This window comes from Vulpes vulpes, chromosome 10, assembly GCF_048418805.1.
Source record: "Vulpes vulpes isolate BD-2025 chromosome 10, VulVul3, whole genome shotgun sequence".
NCBI classification, from domain to species: Eukaryota; Metazoa; Chordata; class Mammalia; order Carnivora; family Canidae; genus Vulpes; species Vulpes vulpes.
Window position 1 is genome coordinate 80,399,034 of NC_132789.1, and position 17,228 is coordinate 80,416,261.

The window sequence follows — 17,228 nt, forward strand, 5'->3', positions numbered from 1 at the left end:
TTCTGACCACGGATCTTGACAGTCCAGGACCTCTGGCAGTATTTGCCCAGGAGTAGAGATGGCTTGTGGCTTGATGGTGTTGCTCGGATCCCAAACTTATCAAGCAATTTCCTGCTTGTAAAGTCACTGCCCATATAGAGTCTCCTTTAAGAAGAGGATATGTTAGGGGGTCCTTGGGTGGCTCAGTGGTTGAGCAGCTGACTTTGGCTCAGGGTATGATCCCGGAGTCCAGGGATTGAGTCCTGCATCTGGCTCCTCATGGGGAGCTTGCTTCTCCCTCTGCCTCTCTCTCCGTGTCTCTCATGAATAAATAATATGCCCAATGTGGGACTCAATCCTGGGACCCTGGGATCACACCCTGAGCCAAAGGCAGACACTCAACCACTGAGCCACCCAGGCATCCCAATAAATAAAATCTTAAAAAAAAAAAAGAAAAGAAAAAAAAAAAGAAGAGCATATGTTAACAAGTAGCTGTTGGTTTGTTTTTGTTTTTGTTTTAAGCTTAGCAGTGTTCAATCTTCAATAAGTGTTACAGGATCTGAATGCAAGTTTCCTGAACTCAACAATTAACAGTGACTTGCTCAGAAAAATGTGTAGTGATAAAGATTGTTTATACTGAACTAAAAATCTTCCATTGTTATTTCTGCACATGCTTTTTTCCCCCCATTCAAAATCCTTCATGAGTTTGAGAATAGTTTAATTAGAGATCAAGTCAGATGTGATAGAAGGCAGAAGAAAGAGCTTGTTTGACTTTGTATTCTTATACTAAGTGCACAGTAGGCCACTATAAATATTTCTTGAATAAGTTAATTACTTAAAAATCTACTAAAATCATTTCAAACAATACTACAAGTTAGCAAATGTATAATATACTGGATTTTGTGTTAATTTATGACCATCTCTGGTGTTTGTAGTGTTGAGAGACACTGGTTTTTTGATAAACTCTTAGAAAGTATTAGGTAAAGAGCTGCAGGAAACATACTTCTTATTGGGAAAAAAGAAAATTATTGACAGTCAGGCACCCTTATTCTTTACTTTTGCTTTAGTTTTCCAGGATGATTTTTTAAAATACACGTCTTTCTAAATGTGTGGGTGAGATTGTAATGTACTTCCTTATCCAAGGGTAAGTCATTATGTGACTAGAAAATATTAAAGCATGGAACACTATATTATATTTAAAATAGAGCTTAAAACTCTATGCTTTATTTTGAGGAGTCTCTTAGCACCCATGTGAGAAAGAACAGCATGAGTTAAACAATAGGAATTTATTTATCTGGGGGAAGCCCTGGAGAAATAGAAGACAAAATGGACAGTCTTAATCACAAGACCATTCAAGTACAGTGATTAGCTCTGTTCTTTATCTGACTTTTTTAGGAGTAAAATTTTATTACAAATTTTTAAGTTCATGGCACAATGTTATTAAAAAATACTCAAATATTCTTCAAGTAAGATACTTCATTTTATGGGTATGAGTAATAATTAACTGAAGTCTTCATCTTAAAATGACTTCAAGAACCATCAAATGCTAGAGTTTGCTAGAGTTTGCTAGAGATCACCCACTTAAACCTCCTTATTTTACAAATTGGGAAACTGAGCCCCAGATACCTTGATCTTCCCAAGGTCACCTGGAGCAGTAGTAGTGCCCAAACTCAGGATCCAAGTCTCCAGGCTCCCAGGGCAAGATTTTCTCACTCTGGCATTCCACTTCCTGATTTTTTCTTTCCTCCCACTTTTTTTTTTCTAGTGTACTTGGAGCAATAACTAGATCTAGCAGAGAAAGAGAACTCAAACTGTACTGACATCACTCTTTCTGGCATAGGGAAAGGTATGATGAAGGTGAAAGGAATTTGAAGCTTTATGTTTATAGATTTCCACATTTTCATGTGAATTGCTCCTCATCAGAGAAAACTGAAAATTGGTTATAAAAGGAAAGTTACCATGAAGAAAAGTATATAGAATGATCTGAGAAGTCCCTTCCTTTCTCTTCTTGTTTGGTGCTGAACTTCTCAGTCTCTGGAACTCAGTCCTGCAAACTTTCCCTACCTCACAGTAAGAGATAGGTGCTCTAGGGCAGCCTGGGTGGCTCAGCGGTTTAGCACCGCCTTCAGCCTAGGGCTTGATCCTGGAGACTTGGGATGGAGTCCCATGTTAGGCTCCCTGTTTGGAGTCTGTTTCTCCCTTGGCCTGTGTCTCTGCCTCTCTCTCTTTCTCTCTCTCTCTCTCTGTGTCTCTCATGAATAAATAAATAAATAAATCTTAAAAAAAAGAGAGAGATAGGTGCTTTAGCCATAATTCTAATTAGAAGCCTGATACTAAAAAGAATCTTTCATTTGAACTTCAAAAACCATATAATATCATATTATCATTCTTTCCTTTCAGACTGTTCTTGCTCTTTTACTGACTCTTCATATTTTTCAAATAGACTTGACTATCGGATTTTTCAGGAGTCTCAGTTAAAGTTACTCAGATTTTCCTTCTCTTCTGTTGGGAAACAACAGAGAATTTATATATAAGACTATGAATAACATTTCTCTTTCCAGAAATATTGGAAAATCAATACTGATATTCTTAGTAATCACTACCTAGTAACTCTTTGGTTTAGCAGAGAAGATTATATAAATTCTAAATTTCCATATAGTAAAAATTCATTCACAGTTTTTAAGAAAAATATCATTCTCTTAATTCTAATAGGGAAATTTTTAAAAAAGATTTTATTTATTTATTCATGAGAGATACACAGAGAGAGATAGGCTGAGACACAGGTGGAGGGACAAGCAGGCTCCATGCAGGGACCCCAACGTGGGACTCAATCCCAGGTCTCTAGGATCATGCCCTGGGCTGAAGGTGGTGCTAAACCACTGGGCCACTGGGGCTGCTAATAGGGAAATATTTTAAAAGAAAAATACACAATGAAGGAAGCCTAGACCTCAGGATCTATACTTATTCTTAGCTCTTGATACTTGTGAAAATACGTTTTGGGATGGAACTTAGTCTTTGATGATTTCTTTCTTTTTAATGGAGCAAAACTGGTTGACTGTCCAACTCTGAGATTTTGTCCATAGGGTGCAACATCAACAAATAAACCCACTTAGGAGACCAAGCAAACAAACAAAAACCAAATTACCTTTAATTACTTTTAATCTCACTCATATTTTCTTTTTTTCTATGGTTGCTATAAAAACATCATTTCACTGAAATAATGTAGTACATTTGCCATCCCATCTAGAAACTGTATACACTCTTCACCCCCAATTCAATCTGTTTTTATCACTTGGCACAGCTCTCAGTTTCATGAAAGCTCTGTGCATATCCATAAAGCAGTCACACGAATTTTGGGTTTGTGGTAACAACCAGCCTTATCTTGCCTAGATTTGAACACACAACTCACAGATTCTCAAATCCTAATGGAGGCACATTTGATAGATGAAGCAGGCTGAGACTAGTGATAAAATAGTCTGATCCTGCCCCTGGCTTTATCAACATTTTCTCTTGAAAGTGCCTCTTGTAGAAAGGGTGAGTGAGACCTAGGAAAATAATATTGGGTTTGATACTTCTTATCACATCTGGGACAGGGAGTTGGTATTGAGAAGTGAGGACATCACCCCTGCCCCCCGCCCACTTCTCTGGCTGAATTTCAGCTGAGCTCCCCAGGAAGTGAGTGGAGCCAAATTTCCTGCCACACAGGGGTAGGAAAAAAATCTGGACACCTCCACGCTGGACCTCCAGGCACCCTTGTACCATCTGAAGACTCATGTACTTACTGTTGTGAGCAAGCCTCCTTTTGCTACTAAGATGAAGGTTTTTGTGGGCAGATCTGTTTGAGGAATGAGATACTTAACTTTGGTCCTTAGGTGACTTCTTTAGAATTTTTTTTTAAAGATTTTATTTATTTATTCATGAGAGACAGAGAGGCAGAGATATAGGCAGAGGGAGAAGAAGGCTCCCAGTAGGGAAGGAGCCTGATCCCAGGACCTCAGGATCACAATCGGAGCCAAAGGCAGATGCTCAACTACTGAGCCACCCAGGTGTCCCTAGACTATTTTTTTAAAGTAGGGTCAGATACAAATATTTCATCTTCCTAAATTGCTTTTTTGTTTTTGGTGTTGGTGATATCTATGTGTTTGACAAGCTACTCACAGCCTTTGGAGGAGGAACATCAAATATTCCTATTTTTTAAAAATAAATTAATTTTTCATTGGTGTTCAATTTACCAACATACAGAATAACACCCAGTACTCATCTCATCAAGTATCCCCCTCAGTTCCCGTCACTCATTCACCCCCACCTCCACCCTCCTCCCCTTCCACCACCCCTAGTTCATTTCCCAGAGTTAGGAGTCTTTATGTTCTGTCTCCCTTTCTGATATTTTCACACATTTCTTCTCCCTTCCCTTCTATTCCCTTTCACTATTACTTATATTCCCCAAATGAATGAGAACATACACTGTTTGTCCTTCTCTGATTGACTTACTTCACTCAGCATAATCCCCTCCAATTCCATCCACGCTGAAGCAAATGGTGGGTATTTGTCGTTTCTAATGGCTGAGTAATATTCCATTGTATACATAAACCACATCTTTTTTATCCATTCATCTTTCGATGGACACCGAGGCTCCTTCCACAGTTTGGGTATTGTGGACATTGCTGCTAGAAACATTGGGGAGCAGGTGTCCTGGCGTTTCATTGCATCTGAATCTTTGGTGTAAATCCCCAAGAGTGCAATTGCTGGGTCATAGGGCAGGTCTATTTTTAACACTTTGAGGAACCTCCACACAGTTTTCCAGAGTGGCTGCACCAGATCACATTCGCACCAACAGTGTAAGAGGGTTCCCTTTTCTCCACATCCTCTCCAACATTTGTGGTTTCCTGCCTTGTTAATGGTCCCATTCTCACTGGTGTGAGGTGGTATCTCATGGTGCTTTTGATTTGTATTTCCCTGATGGCAAGTGATGCAGAACATTTTCTCATGTGCATGTTGGCCATGTCTATGTCTTCCTCTGTGAGATTTCTCTTCATGTCTTTTGCCCATTTCATGATTGGATTGTTTGTTTCTTTGGTGTTGAGTTTAATAAGTTCTTTAAAGATTTTGGAAACTAGCCCTTTATCTGATATGTCATTTGCAAATATCTTCTCCCATTCTGTAGGTTGTCTTTTAGTTTTGTTGACTGTATCCTTTGCTGTGCAAAAGCTTCTTTTCTTGATGAAGTCCCAATAGTTCATTTTTGCTTTTGTTTCTTTTGCCTTCATGGATGTATCTTGCAAGAAGTTACTGTGGCCGAGTTCAAAAAGGTTGTTGCCTGTGTTCTCCTCTAGGATTTTGATGGAATCTTGTCTCACATTTAGATCTTTCATCCATTTTGAGTTTATCTTTGTGTATGGTGAAAGAGAGTGGTCTAGTTTCATTCTTCTGCATGTGGATGTCCAATTTTCCCAGCACCATTTATTGAAGAGACTGTCTTTCTTCCAATGGATAGTCTTTCCTCCTTTATTGAATATTAGTTGACCATAAAGTTCAGGGTCCACTTCTGGGTTCTCTATTCTGTTCCATTGATCTATGTGTCTGTTTTTGTGCCAGTACCACACTGTCTTGATGACCACAGCTTTGTAGTGCAACCTGAAATCTGGCATTGTGATGCCCCCAGATATGGTTTTCTTTTTTAAAATTCCCCTGGCTCTTCACGGTCTTTTATGATTCCACACAAATCTTAAAATAATTTGTTCTAACTCTCTGAAGAAAGTCCATGGTATTTTGATAGGGATTGCATTAAACGTGTAAATTGCCCTGGGTAACATTGACATTTTCACAATATTAATTCTGCCAATCCATGAGCGTGGAATATTTTTCCATCTCTTTGTGTCTTCCTCAATTTCTTTCAGAAGTGTTCTATAGTTTTTAGGGTATAGATCCTTTACCTCTTTGGTTAGGTTTATTCGTAGGTATCTTATGCTTTTGGGTGCAATTGTAAATGGGATTGACTCCTTAATTTCTCTTTCTTCAGTCTCATTGTTAGTGTATAGAAATGCCACTGATTTCTGGGCATTGATTTTGTATCCTGCCACGCTGCCAAATTGCTGTATGAGTTCTAGCAATCTTGGGGTGGAGGCTTTTGGGTTTTCTATGTAGAGTATCATGTCATCAGCGAAGAGGGAGAGTTTGACTTCTTCTTTGCCAATTTGAATGCCTTTAATGTCTTTTTGTTGTCTGATTGCTGAGGCTAGGACTTCTAGTACTATGTTGAATAGCAGTGGTGAGAGTGGACATCCCTGTCTTGTTCCAGATCTTAGGGGAAAGGCTCCCAGTGCTTCCCCATTGAGAATGATATTTGCTATGGGCTTTTCGTAGATGGCTTTTAAGATGTCGAGGAAAGTTCCCTCTATTCCTACACTCTGAAGAGTTTTGATCAGGAATGGATGCTGTATTTTGTCAAATGCTTTCTCTGCATCTATTGAGATGATCATATGGTTCTTGGTTTTTCTCTTGCTGATATGATGAATCACATTGATTGTTTTACGAGTGTTGAACCAGCCTTATGTCCTGGGGATAAATCCTACTTGGTCATGGTGAATAATTTTCTTAATGTGTTGTTGGAACCTATTGGCTAGTATCTTGTTGAGAATTTTTGCATCCATGTTCATCAGGGATATTGGTCTGTAATTCTCCTTTTTGGTGCGGTCTTTGTCTGGTTTCGGAATTAAGGTGATGCTGGCCTCATAGAACAAATTTGGAAGTACTTCATCTCTTTCTATCTTTCCAAACAGCTTTAGTAGAATAGGTATGGTTTCTTCTTTAAACTTTTGATAGAATTCCCCCTGGGAAGCCATCTGGCCCTGGACTCTTGTGTCTTGGGAGGTTTTTGATGACTGCTTCAATTTCCTCCCTGGTTATTGGCCTGTTCAGGTTTTCTATTTCTTCCTGTTCCAGTTTTGGTAGTTTGTGGCTTTCCAGGAATGCGTCCATTTCTTCTAGATTGCCTAATTTATTGGCGTATAGCTGTTCATAATATGTTTTTAAAATCGTTTGTATTTCCTTGGTGTTGGTAATGATCTCTCTTTTCTCATTCATGATTTTATTAATTTGAGTCTTCTCTCTCTTCTTTTTAATGAAGTTGGCTAATGGTTTATCTATATTATTAATTCTTTCAAAGAACCAACTCCTGGTTCTGTTGATCTGTTTCACAGTTCTTCTGGTCTTGATTTCATTGAGTTCTGCTTGAATTTTAATTAACTCTCTTCTTCTGCTGGGCGTAGGGTCCATTTGCTGTTTTTTCTCTAGCTCCTTTATGTGTAAGGTTAGTTTTTGTATTTGAGTTCTTTCCAGTTTTTGAATGGTGCTTGTATTGCGATGTATTTACCCCTCAGGACTGCTTTTGCTGCATCCCAAAGATTTTGAATGGTTGTATCTTCATTCTCATTAGTTTCCATGAATCTTTTTAATTCTTCCTTAATTTCCTCGTTGACCCTTTCATCTTTTAGTAGGATGGTCCTTAACCTTCACGTGTTTGAGGTTCTTCCAAACTTCTTGTTGTGATTTAGTTCTAACTTCAAGGCATTATGGTCTGAGAATATGCAGGGGATGATCTTTTGGTATCGGTTCAGACCCGATTTGTGACCCAGTATGTGGTCTATTCTGGAGAAAGTTCCATGTGCACTTGAGAAGAATGTGTATTCAGTTGAGTTTGGATGTAAAGTTCTGTAGATATCTGTGAAATCCATCTGGTCCAGTGTATCATTTAAAGCTCTCGTTTCTTTGGAGATGTTGTGCTTAGAAGACCTATCAAGTATAGAAAGAGCTACATTGAAGTCACCAAGTATAAGTGTATTATTATCTAAGTATTTCTTCACTTTGGTTATTAATTGATTTAAATATTTGGGAGCTCTCACATTCGGGTCATATATATTGAGGATTGTTAAGTCCTCTTGTTGAATAGATCCTTTAAGTATGAGATAGTGTCCCTCTTCATCTCTTACTGTAGTCTTCGGGGTAAATTTTAGTTTATCTGATATAAGGATGGCAACCCCTGCTTTCTTTTGAGGACCATTTGAATGGTAAATGGTTCTCCAACCTTTTATTTTCAGGTTGTAGGTGTCCTTCTGTCTAAAATGAGTCTCTTGTAGATAGCAAATAGATGGGTCCTGCTTTTTTATCCAGTCTGAAACCTGCACCTTTTGATGGAGTCATTAAGCCCATTCACGTTCACAGTTACTATTGACAGATATGAGGTTAGTGTCATCGTGATATCTATTCAGTCCTTGTTTTTGTGGACTGTTCCACTGAACTTCTTCTTAAAAGGGAATTTTAAGAGTCCCCCTTAGAATTTCTGGCAGAGCTGGTTTGGAGGTCACATATTCTTTCAGTTCCTGCCTGTCTTGGAAGCTCTTTATCTCTCCTTCCATTTTGAATGAGAGCCTTGCTGGATAAAGTAGTCTTGGTTGCAAGTTCTTCTCATTTAGGACCCTGAATATATCCTGCCAGCCCTTTCTGGCCTGCCAGGTCTCTGTGGAGAGGTCTGCTGTTACCCTAATACTCCTCCCCATAAAAGTCAGGGATTTCTTGTGTCTTGCTGCTTAAGGATCTTCTTTTTATCTTTGAAATTTGCAAGCTTCACTATTCAATGTCGAGGTGTTGAACGGTTTTTATTGATTTTAGGGGGGAATCTCTCTATTTCCTGGATCTGAATGCCTGTTTCCCTTCCCAGATTAGGAAAGTTTTCAGCTAGGATTTGTTCAAATGCATATTCTGGCCCTCTGTCCCTTTCGGCGCCCTCAGGAACCCCAATTAGACATAGGTTTTTCTTCCTCAGGCTGTCGTTTATTTCCCTTAATCTATCTTCATAGTCTTTTAATTGTCTGACTCTTTTTTCCTCAGTCTCCCTGTTTGCCATCAACTTGTCTTCTATGTCACTCACTCGTTCTTCCACCTCGTTAAGCCTCGTCGTTAGGACTTCTAGTTTGGATTGCATCTCATTCAATTGATTTTTAATTTCTGCCTGATTGGATCTAAATTCTGCTGTCATGAAGTCTCTTGAGTCCTTTATGCTTTTTTCTAGAGCCACCAGTAGCTGTATAATAGTGCTTCTGAATTGGCTTTCTGACATTGAATTGTAATCCAGATTTTGTAACTCTTTGGGAGAGAGGACTGTTTCTGATTCTTTCTTTTGAGGTGAGGTTCTCCTTCTAGTCATTTTGCTCAGTGGAGAGTGGCCAAAAACAAGTTGTATTGGGAAAAGGAGAAAAAGAGAGAGAGAGAAGGAAAGAAAAGAGAAAAAGAAAAAAGAAAAAGAAGAAAAAAGAAAAAAGAGAAGAAAAAGAGAAAGAAAAAGAAAGAAAGGTGAAAAAAAATGGGTGCGGGAAGCAATCGGAAATCAAAAAGAAAAAGAAAAGGAAAAAGAAAAACAAAAACATGGGGGAGTATCTTCTGATTCTGTATACTTTAAGTCCCTTGACTTCCCCTGGAACTTGTCCCTCTAGCTGGTTTTCTGGGGGAGGGGCCTGCCATGCTGATTTTCAGGTGTTAGCACTTGGGGGAGCTGCTCTGCCCCCTGCCTGGTGCAGGGCTCAGTGGGGGTTGTTTACCCCGTGAGGCCCCAGGAGGAACAACCCCAGTGGCGGCGGCAGCTCTGCAGCCCTGGAGTCAGCTCCCGCAGTAACTCCGGGGCTCTCAGTCTGCAGGGCCTGGAGGCTCCAGGGTGGGGCCGCTGATCTGCTCAAATCTGGGCAGGAGGGTCCTTGTGGTCCTGGGCCCTCCCCGCCTCTGCCTGTCCCTGGGGGAGGCTGGATCCTGGGCTGTGTCCCGGCGCCCTGTGCTCCGGGGCCTGCGCTGTTGGATTCGCGCTCCCGCCGCAGCCCCCTCCACGGAGCCGCCGCCCGAGCCCCTCCGAGCTGCTCCGGGTCCCGCCGTGCACGCTGCAGCCCTTAGGGAGCTCGGCGCACTCTCCCGGGGCGCAGATGTCTGTTAGTGTCCCAGGGAGCCTGAGGGCATCCCCGACCTCCTGGGTCTTGCTCTAACTCCCTGCGAGGCCTTTCCGCCCGGGAAGGTTGGTGCAGCTCCTGCTTCTCCCGGACGAGGCTCTCCTGTCCTGGGGACACTCGCCCCGGCCTCAGCCCTGCTCCTCGCGGGGCCCCTCCCCCTTGGAGGCCTTTTGTGTCTTTATTTCTTTTTCCCGTCTTCCTACCTTGATAGAAGCCCGAACTCTTCTCACTGTAGCATTCCCGCTGGTCTCTCTTTAAGTCTCAGGCCGAATTCGTAGATTTTCAGGATGATTTGAAGGTTATCAAGGTAATTTGGTGTGGACAGGTGATTTGGGGACCCTACTCTTCTGCCATCTTGCCCCTCCTCCCAAATATTCCTTTAATAGATAATTGAAGTAGATTTGTCTCTCAACTTTTGAAAGGCAGTGTAAGAAGAAGGCAATTATTGTCAAGAATTGAAAGCAGGAAATGGACTTACCATCATCAGGATCAGCCAGGATAATCACCCTGGTGGTGGGGAACTGGGCTCCTAGTCGCCCTCCCACTGTCAGGCTCAGTGAAATGCTAAAGAATTCCTCCTCTTCATAGAGGGAGTCATTGATGATCAAGACCCGGCAGCTCTTCTCAACCTCATCCTTGTCAAAGCGGAGGATGCTGGTGTGGTCTTCCAGATGTGAGATGTAGTCAGTGAAATATAATGCTGTTGAAGGAATGGAGCCTGTGGCAGAACCTATAGAAATAGGAGATGGAACAGAGAAGGTGAGAAGAAGTGGAATTCTAAATAGGAAACCTGTTTTCCTCTGGTTCTTCAAACTGTTTTGAGGTAATAGCATTGAGTCCAATGATATATGAATTATAAATCACACTTTGCTCTGACAGTCACAGATATTAATATTGCAATTAGAAGGTTTTCAGGACAGACGCTGGCATTTTGATACGATCCACAGTTAGTGGTCTCTAAACAGGGTACATATTGAATAAGGTCTGTTTGGATTAGGGGCTAAATAAACTGAAGGATCATAAGATAGTAGGCTTGGTTTAACTTTATTTGTTCATATCACAGATGGGAAAATTGAAGTGCAGATAAATTAGGACCAGAGAATCCATGCCATGGTAGTGGTGCAGATGTTTTCCTGCTCCTACCCTTTTCACAGTGGTAGAGCTGCAAGCAGCATCTTTGTAATCTGACTTTCATGCCCTGACTAGAGTTCCTTGCATGGCATTGAAATGCAGCCACAAAATTACTTGTTATTTTACAAGAAGTATAGGATTGATGGGAAGATTTCAGTTTAGATGCAGTGTGTTTTAAATTTTATTGTAATGATTTACATACATTATCATTCACAAATTTAAACACACTATTTGATGAGTTTTGACAAATGTATATAGTTGTGTAACCATTACTACCAGCACAACAGAGAACATTTTTATCCACCCACAGAAGTTGATGTATACCCCTTGCAATTCCTCTCCTTCCCTGTCCCTGACCTGGAAACCATGAATCTGTCTTCCGTCACTACAGATTTATTTGTCTTTATGCAAATTTCATATAAATGAAATATACATTTCTTACTCTTCTGTCTCTGAGTTCTGTTACTTAGCACAATGCTTTTGAGAGTCAGCAGGTTTTTTTTTTTCCCTTTGTGTTGCTGAATAGTATTCTTCATTTTATGGTTATACCACAATTTGTTTTCCCATTTACCAGTTGATAATGTGGGTTGTTTCTGGTTTTTAGCTATTCTGAATAATGCTGCTATGAATATTCTAGTACAGGTCTTTGGATACATAATTTTATTTCTCTTGAGTTAATACTTAGGAGTAAAATTCCTGGAAATTAGTATAGTGTTATTATTATGGTAAAATACACATAACCTAAAATTAGTCATCTTAACCATTTTAAGGGTACGTATCAGTAGTGTGGTCTATTCACATTGTTGTGAAATAAATATCCAGAACTTTTTTCATCTTGCAAAATGGAAACTCTCTACCCATTAAATAACAACTCTCCATTTCCTTCCCCTGCCCCACTAGTCTCTGGCAACCACCATGAATTCATCAACTCTAGGCATTTCATGTAAGTGGAATTATACAGTATTTGTCTTTTTTTGTGACTGCTTTGTTTCAGTTAGCACAATGTCCTCAAACTTCATCCATGTTGTAGCATGTGATATGATTTTCTTCTTTTTTAAGGCTGAATAATATTCCATTGTATGCATAAACCACATTTTGTTTATCCATCCGTTTGTCCATGGATACTTGGGTTGCTTCACCTAGGCTATTGTGAATAATGTTGCTATGAATAAGGATGTGCAAATATCTCCTCAACTTTGCCTTTAACTTCTTTGAAATGGGATTGCTGGACCATAGAGGAGTTCTACTTTTAATTTTTTGAAGAATCTCTATCCTGCCTTCCATATCAGTTGTACCATTTTATAATCCCCACCAATGGTTCATCAGTGCATTTTTTTGCAGTATTAAAAAAAAACAGCAACACACAGATTTAGAGCTAAAAAGTAAAAAGTAGTCACAGTAATTTAAATGATTTAGGCAGATCAGATTTGGGTCGAACAAAAACTGTGTAGAATAACTCAATATGTTAAATAAGCAATTTTTGAAAAGCCTAAATATTTCCCACCACACTTCTTAATAGGAAGTGGCGGCGATACGACAGTGAGCTTCTGAACTGACATTCTAGTCTTGGAAGTGTCTCTCTTACTTGTAGCTCTGGTATATGCATAGCACCAATGTCCACTGTCTTTTGGATAATGTGAAAGAATCAATATAAATACAAGTTGATATCTATGAGTGTGTGTTGCATGTATACATATAGCTTGTTCAAAAACGAAAATGCTTTCCAAATTGACTTCATAGGTTTTGCTTAGAGGGGCACTAATTCAGAAAATATTTTGGAATGATTTTTCAACAGAACAAATTCTAATTGAGAATGATGAGGTATAGCAAATGGACTGTTCTGTTCTTCTCGGAACCTAAAAAAAGTTTCAAGTTGGAGGGACTGATGAGAATAAACATGTTTACAAAGGCAGAGGGCAGAAACTGCTAGACATGGACAGCTACGGGGGGATGGCCATTTGCAGGGGAAGCTAGCCAAGTTCTAGTGCCAGCTTGTGCTTTGAAACTTATTCCTTTGTGACGTTCCTTCCTGTTTCAATCCTGTGAAATCTGCACATTGAAAATCCAAGTCAGGAAGAAGAGTCTAGTCCTTGGGATTTCAGAGACAGAGCTCTTAACAAGTGCTAGGGAGGGCTACTCCCCAGCTAAACAGAGAGGTAAGGGCTACAGTACTGAAAGCTACAGGACATGATGAGATACTCTATTGGGGAGATTTTTATGCTTCAGGATATACACAAAAAATGGGGAAAAGGTCATAAAATCTTACAATAATCTGATTAGATAACAAACAACCTTTGGGATTTTTTTTTAAGAGCCCAAAGTTTAAAAGGGATTATACATGAGAATACACTCTTTTCTTCCCCCTAGTCATCTGGTATGCAGAATGTTGATATGACAGCCAATGTGAGAAAACAACCTGATCAGAAACTGCACATTTAACTCCTCAGAATAACTACCAAAAGCAGATACACACTGGACTTGACTAGTAAGTATCCAATGCTATGTTTGTTGAATAGCATATTCAACACTATCTTTATTAAATCTCTTTCTAAATATATTTCATCTTGTGAATGGTCAAATAATGATTTATCATAGTTCATAAAATAAGAGTAATTGGGGTTTTCCCCTTTTTTGTTCAATTTTTTCAGCTGACTGATCCACTTGGTGAAATAGACATTTATTTAATTAGCTTTCTGGGTTCAATGATAGAGTGAAATATAATTCTTATTGAAAATCATTTGGCTGTGAAATGTGGAATTCTACTAAAACAAAAAGTAAACAATACATTTTAGCAATTTTTAAGCAAGTCTTTAAAAAAAGATTTAGTTATTTACTCTTGGGTGGGGAGAATAGGGGTGGGGGAGGGGCAGAGAAGAGGGAGAGAGAATCTCAAGCAGACTCCCAGCCGAGTGGAAGCCCACCCTGGGCCTCCAATCTCAGGATCCTGAGATCATGACCTGAGCCAAAATCAAGAGTTTGCTGCTAAACTGACTGAGCCACCCAGATGCCCCTGGCAAAACTTTTTAAAACACCTAGTGTTGATAGAAAAAAGTCTAATTTACATCTTATTTAATAAAAAAAATTCAGTTTATCTAAATGGCCAATTCTTCCTAGGATTCTGGAACTTTTACTTTGGAAAACCAATGATCCAAATATGTAATAGTCAAGAACAGAAAATACTGGTATTTATTTTAGTTAAAAAAAAAAAAACAACCCATTATTTTATTGGTAGCAAGCGAACAATTCCCAGGAATTAAGAGAGAAAATTCTGTTCTGAAAACATTAGATGTAACCTGAATCTAAGAACAGGTCCTTGGCAATGTCTATACATATCTCTTATTTAATAGTGAAGCATGTTCCAGAGGTACTGAATGTTGTTCCAGGTGGTTTTCAAAAAGATGATTTAGCAACTGGGCCTCAAGTCTTACTAGGGCCACTAGACCAGTGGTTGTGCTATAGCATTTTTGCAAGGAACATTAGGGAAGGCTCTCATATAATACATCCTTTGTTGTTTGCAGAGGTAGATTATGAGCCAGGTTGGACTGCCTTACGGAGTATCATTTAATTCTTCAAAATTAAGATTAGACCAAAGGATTCATTTCATACTAACTCTCCCCTGTGCCCACTGGCATGAAGTTTTGCTGGCAAAGTCTAACAACTGGCTCTCTAGCTACGCAAAACACACGAAAGCCCTGATCTGTAGTCCTTGCTCATTTTTGTCATGTCATTCCCACTAGCCAGTTTCACTATCAATGTGAAGTCAGAATCCAGGTTTGGGATGACATTGTACACAATGGACTCTTACCAGCAGTTTCTGGCTGGATCCAGCATGCCACTGTATCCATAATGATGATGGTATACGTTTTCCCTGGCCCAAGCCCATCTCAGACATCATGGGAGTCTGAGAGTCTATGAAGTTATTTTAAAAAAATAATTGTTTCTTTACAGAGAGTATATATAGCTCAGTTTCTGTGGCTACATAGTACATTTGCTTTATAAAAATCATAGATCATACTTAAAGTCAGAGAAAGCCCTATCTAGAAACTATACTAAAGGGCAATTGGATCACTATATTATGGTATTTGATAACTTTATAAGGTGGCTAGGGCATTTTAGCAATGATAAAATTGAGGCAGAGAATGCCCCAGTGACTTGTCCATGAGTCAAAGACCCATCTCCTGATTGGGCATAGTTTACTTCCCGCCATTATCTTTAGTTATTGTATTACTTAATTATAAATTCTTTTAAACATACAAATTTCCTTTAGTATAGATTTTTAACAGGGCAGCAAGACAGGAAGTCACCTCTCTTTAAAAGCATAGCATTTAACTTCTGGTTGGAGCAGGTCATTGTTAGAAGCCCCAGGCACAGTTCATGTAATTCCCAGGAGGGTCTGTGACTGGGACAGATAGGGGAGCAAGTGAAGAGAAATGAAGGGTGGGCAAGGCTGGACTGGTGCCGCACCAGAGCGCTGTCTAGAAGAGTCTTTAGGAAAGCTGTTCCCAATAGACTGGCTGATTAGGTACTCTGTGGTGCTCTCCCACTACAAAATATGTAGAAGAAATGTTATTCTGGCTTTTCTGTGTCATAGGAATAAGGAAAATAATCAAGGGCCAGAATAAAATAGCAATAATATCCTAAAACCCCAAGTGCCATAAAGCTAGAGAAGGGAATTTGTCTTAGAAGCAGGGTCATCCTGAGAACAAGTACAGTATCAGCACTTCCAGGGACACTGTGTTTTGGGCCTGAGTCTCCTTCAGGGAGCAGAATCTGAAATTCTACAATTAAGCCTGGGGATGCTGGGGAGCAGGAGTGTTTCTGGGTCAGCACTGCTCTTAAATCCTGGAAGAAGCAACACAAATCCTTCTTGGAGGAAAGCATCCTCAAGTAAAGCCCTCAGATCTTTCACAGATTCAGTCAAACAATTGTGAGAAGATTTTGAATGCATAGAAAAGACCGATCACCACAAAGATGACCCTAGACCATGTGCAGGCTTTTTAACAGAAACCGTGTAAGCTGGAAGATGCTGGACCTTCAAAATGCTAGGAGTAAATCACTGTCTACCTAGATTTTCAAGACTGAGGTTGAAATGAAAACATATTCTGATAAACAAAAAATTGAAGTTTACCCCCAAAGCCTATACAGTCAAGGGACTTCTAAATGATCCAAAGGGCCTCTCTGAGATGCAAGGTGTAACTTCTACAACCTAAAAACACACTTGTATTCAAATAAACAGACACAGATTTTTTTTAAAGAAAAAAAAAAAAGGAAAAAGCCTTTTGTTTGGATGTGCTTGGAACCTGCTCAGAATAATCTGTTTTCTATCTCCTTAACATGACCCAGAGAAATAGTCCAATCAGAGAAGTGGGGCTGGGCCACAGCTTGTGGTTCACCACACAGCCCTTTACAACTGCATAAAGTCGATCATTTCAAAACCTCAACATATTTGACTTGGGGCTGACCAAAACCACGGGATAATTCAGTACCACTCCTGGACTGTTGGTTTTAGGTTCTGTGGTTTGCTCTTCATTGGCTGTCTTTTCCCAATAAGAGCAGTTTCCTAACAAGGAAGTGACTAATGAGAAGAAAAAGATGAACATCTGTCTGAGAATAAAACAAGGCCAAGAACTAAGTTGTACAACTCTGTTCCCAAGGTATCCTTGAGCTTGAAACATTTCACTAGAGAGTAATGGTTCGCGGTCATCAAGGGGTTTATTTCTCCAGCTCTGCTTCTTCCAAAAATTTTTAAAAAAAATGCAATGCCCCATGTCACTGTCTGAGAATACTGAGGATGGATGGGCATTTTAGGCAGGTAGCAAGGCAGGACACTTGAGGCAGGTGATGCCACAGCCGACTAAAACCTTAGTGGTGGGACCTTGACATCCCCATCAAAGCACAACATAAGACTAATCATTCCTTTCATCCACCTGTGACTGTGATATGCACTTAGTGTTTGTGAATTAGTGCCACTGTACAAAGCACGAGTTTGCTTTCCATACAACCATTTATACAACTCATGCTTCTTTTATCCATGAAAATAAGAATTGGTAAAGATTTATTTTAATAAGACTTCCATAAAGGTTTAAATAACCAAATTAAGGGGTGCCTGGGTGGCACAGTTGGTTAAGC

The 17,228-nt window shown here is 39.7% G+C and overlaps 1 protein-coding gene across 1 annotated transcript in view; it reads right to left on the reverse strand.

The window, feature by feature from the left end:
- FREM3 (FRAS1 related extracellular matrix 3) overlaps positions 1–17,228 on the reverse strand; it is a 93,272-nt gene that overhangs the window by 16,205 nt on the left and 59,839 nt on the right. The window contains 1 exon segment of the mRNA XM_072722488.1: positions 10,447–10,698. Coding sequence (XP_072578589.1) covers positions 10,447–10,698 — 252 coding nt within the window.